This window comes from Anomalospiza imberbis, chromosome 1, assembly GCF_031753505.1.
Source record: "Anomalospiza imberbis isolate Cuckoo-Finch-1a 21T00152 chromosome 1, ASM3175350v1, whole genome shotgun sequence".
NCBI lineage: Eukaryota > Metazoa > Chordata > Aves > Passeriformes > Viduidae > Anomalospiza > Anomalospiza imberbis.
The window spans coordinates 12026186-12030348 of record NC_089681.1 but is presented as its reverse complement, the minus strand read 5'-3'; the positions used below and the strand labels follow the sequence as shown (position 1 = coordinate 12030348).

The 4163-nt window shown below is 42.8% G+C and overlaps 1 protein-coding gene across 6 annotated transcripts in view; it reads left to right on the top strand.

Moving 5' to 3' along the window:
* The window catches only part of FER1L6 (fer-1 like family member 6), a 77206-nt gene that overhangs the window by 21067 nt on the left and 51976 nt on the right, over positions 1–4163 (top strand). For 3 of the 6 annotated variants that reach the window (XM_068181653.1, XM_068181660.1, XM_068181645.1), the window contains exons 4-6: positions 458–512; positions 608–739; positions 1455–1517. In XM_068181653.1, the coding sequence (XP_068037754.1) occupies positions 458–512; positions 608–739; positions 1455–1517 (250 nt within the window). Of the gene's footprint in view, positions 1–178; positions 307–457; positions 513–607; positions 740–1454; positions 1518–4163 lie in introns of those variants that run through there. The other 3 variants (XM_068181671.1, XM_068181661.1, XM_068181676.1) reach the window with 3 other exon arrangements.

Below are 4163 nucleotides of genomic sequence, written 5' to 3'. Positions count from 1 at the left end.
GATATCACCAGATGCTATTTGTCACTCAGTGATATCACCAGATGCTATCCAGTGCCGGGAGAGGTTGAAGTGGATCCTGAGTGTGCCTCAACTGTGCTAAGGAGCTCTGCTAAACAAAACAAGCCAAAGGGAACAGCAATCTCTATAGCAAAGAGTTTGTCTAGCTGTGCTTTTCATACAGGAGAGGAATGGAGTCAAGCTTGGGGGGATCAACAAGTGAAATCATTGCCATGATAGGTAGCTGCACTGGTTTGTGTGGATGCAAAACATCTCCCTATCAAAAAGTATATGAGAAAGACAGAGATGGTCTCTGCTGTTGAAATCACGCCTAACAATTCACAACAAAGCTGTCTGCCATAAATAATACTTGTTTACTGTTAAGAAGTCTTTCCAATGTGTGTCCAAGTACCAGCTCTTGCCTAAAGATGTCTAATGATTTCTTCTGTCATTTAAACAGGGCAAAGCTGGTGACCAGAATTCATGAGGAGGAGATGAAATCCCAGAACTACCAGGTGAGCAGGGGGTGACAGCCCTTATGTGACTGTGAATTCCCCAGGTAGGCTGGACCTGAGCTCAGGAGTATCCATGGTGTCCTTGTGCCCCACAGATTGCCATCACCATCATCGAGGCCAGGCAGCTGGTGGGTGAGAACATTGACCCTGTGGTGATCATCGAGATAGGTGATGAGAAGAAGCAAACAACAGTAAAGGAAGGCACAAATGCCCCTTTCTACAATGAAGTAGGTGCTTTCTCCTAAAGAAGACAATTTCTTCAGTGGTTCTGGGTGGACTGTGCCATTTGGTAGCTCATAAGGGGATTAATTAAGTTTGCAGCACTTCCATATCTGAGCAGGGAGGTCTCTCCAGGAGACAAAGCACCAGCAATAGCTCCCTCGGGTTTTAGATCTGTTTGGTCTTTCTCTTCTCAAGGTCTGTCCAACCTGTTCCCCACCCTCTCCTGCACATTCTGCTTTACTGTCACTGCTGCTGCAGTTTTTTCAATCATCCATTTAGGAGCTTTGTCTGTACTCCACCCCCCCCATACCTCCAGTGCCTTTTCTACTATTTCATGGTTTCAGCCTTTCCTTGACATATTTTGTTCCAATTGGTGACAAATGACACCAAAACAATCCCCAAAAACCAACAAGTCCTTTGGGTTTCCTTGTGCTTCCTGTCTCTTTTGACAATACCCTCTGATGCAGACTGAGGCCCATGGGCATTTGTGAAGCAAGTCTTGTGCAGCCATGCAAGGAATAGAGTAGAAAACAAGTCTGGGCCATGGCAGAAACATGTCAGGGGCAAGAAAAGAATTTTGCTTTGTCCACCACTGCCCCCCTGAACCCCCAGCATCTCACCAGGGCTCTGTGCAGTAACACAAAATGCTGAGCCATGCAGCTGACAGTGCTGGCTACCTGCCTAGGGAAGGTTCTCATCTGCTGTCCCCTCTTCCCACAGTACTTCGTGTTCGATTTTGTTGGACCGCAGATGCTGCTGTTTGACAAAATAATCAACATCTCTGTAAGTACCTAGGAAAGCTTAACACAGTAAGTAAAGATCATTGTTTTTGTGTCACTTCAACTCTAAATGATTCTTAATGTAGTTAAAAATAAATAATTTTAGGTACCAAGAGTGCTAGAAAGTCACCATGAAGTATAGGAAAGAGGACAGAGGAGAGGATAAGGAAGAGGAGTCTGCTGGCAGAGATTTGAAGGAACATACCCAAAAGGAAGATTTAGTCTGCATTTTCAGGGACACTCATTGCTGGTGTGGCAAAGTGCAAGGTAGAATGAGAAAATTCAGCTTAGCTCTCTCTTCTCCTCACTATCTTCATCCATCTGATTTTCAACCTTCTACTTGATTCAAGTGACTGAGTTGAAACTTATTGTTTACATCAGTTCCTCAGATACAACTGTTTCTAACTAAATGAAACTGAACTAATGCAGACACTTTTCCTCAGCAGGGGCTCTTGGGCTGTCTGGGAGTGTCATTGGTTGGTTGCTATTAGCATGGGAGTGCTCTACAAGAGTTCAGTGCTCCTTCCACTGCTCACTGCAAGTAAAGTCGCAGCAAAACTGCAGGGAGAACTTATTGCTCTGCACAAATACCTGAAACAAGGCTAGAGAGAGGTGTGGCTTGGTCTCTTCTCCCAAATAACAAGTGACAGGACAAGAGGAAATGGCCCCAAGCTGGACCAGGAGAAATTTAGACTGGATGTTAGGAAAAATATCTTCACTGAAAGGGTAGACAGGCATTGGAATAGACTGCCCAGAGAGGTGGTGGAATCACCATCTCCAGAGGGATTTAAAAGGCATGTGGAGATGTAGCATGGTTTAGTGGTGGACTTGGCAATGCTGGGTTAATGATTGGGCTCCATCTTAAAGATCTTTTCCAAAGTAAATGATTCTATGTTTCTGTGACATCTCAGAACAGTCCTGATAGAAGACACACACGCTCTTGGACTTGGAGCATTAGATAATGATGTGCAGATTGAAAAGTCAAGTCTATGGAGCCATGTTAGTTATCTTGTCCAAAACTCATCACCACATGTAGCAAAGCTGCTAAGGAGTTAGAGATCTCATGAGACTCTGGACAGTGCTGTATTTGTATTATTTGGAAAATTCAACAGCGGTGCCCTTCATGAACTCTTTTTTTGGCTAAAAGTCCATCCATTTTGTCAGAGATTTCACTGGCAAATAAACAGTGTATTGTTGCTCCAGGAAAAGTCTTTTTCTCTGAAGTGCTTTGTCCTTTTCAATAATGTACACCAGGAAAAGATCTGTGCTGGTTGAGCTTGGCAGAAACAAGCAGTGCTCAGGAGCTATAGGGCACATCACTGTCAACTTCTTTTTCTGAGCTGCTAATAGAGTGACTTTTCCCAGCTACAGAATAAAATGTGTTCATTTACACATGGACAACTGGACAACTAGGTTTTCAATGCTGGGAGTAAACTGACAGTTGAAATCCTGACGTTCCATTAACATCCACTGTATCACACTCACAGCTCAAACATATGAAGTTCATAACTACATAAGGTATCTGCAGATCTGATCTCATCTGTGAGGACAGAATTTACTACAGGCTGACAATGGCATGGGAGTAGACATCACCTCACTGCTGTGACATATCACATCCTGTGGCCCCATAGGTGTGTCAGACATGGTTCCTGTATCAGCACGCTGCCAAGGCACCAGCTCCTGTGTGCTGCTGATGCTGTTGGGGTTGTAGTTATTTTTCTCTGAGATATGGCCAATCTTTCCAATCTCACATTCTTTTGATAAAGATTCCATATATCCAGTGGTGGAGGGGAAAGTGCCAGCTTTCTTCTGACTGCAATGGGGGTGTGGGAAAACATGTTACCATTACCTGCTGTATATCTGCACAGTTTCATCAGGCTCAGCAAGCTTACTTTATTTATAGCTGACGAAGGTGCAACACTAAGAAATTAAAGGTCTTCTAGATAAAAATTACTTTAGGAAAAAGCTTAGCAACAGCAATGAACTAACCTTGGGCAGTGCTCATGTATGCTAGTGAAAACAGAGATTCATTACCTTGCAACATAGTTTTGGAGAATGCAATCTATCAGGGGAATAGAAACAAAGAGAGGAAATATGTGTGCTGGGAGTGAAGAAAACCCTGAGGGATGGAAAGTTTCACAGCACTTGTTTAGCATGAATCTTACTTAAGAAGAAACAAAGATTGGCAGCCTCCATTATGAACTTATCTGCATATGGAAGCTCAAGGAAAACAAAATAGGTTAGTACCCTTCTCCATCAGCTTAGCAGTTAGTCTAGCTGTATTCAAACACTGCATTTGAGAGAAGAATGAGACACTCAATTTCTCAGCACCTGCTAATTACTAGATTTTTTTCTTCATTATTATCTTCCTGTACATTTCAGCAAACTTGTAGTAATACCATAGTAAAACTAAGGTAACCCTTGTGTGCTAAACCTGTATCTCCCTTACTGAAATATTCCTCAGTGTAACACTATGCATGTTTGTGCTCATTCAGAAAATCCGAAGAAAATCCTCCAGTCATCTACAGTAAAGTGTGAAAAGACACAAATCTTTAATTAGATATGGTGTGGATGTGATGCTACCCTGCAGAGAAGACAGGAGGTGTTTGCTATAAATTTCATCTTCACTTGCTTTATTGTATTAGAAGAA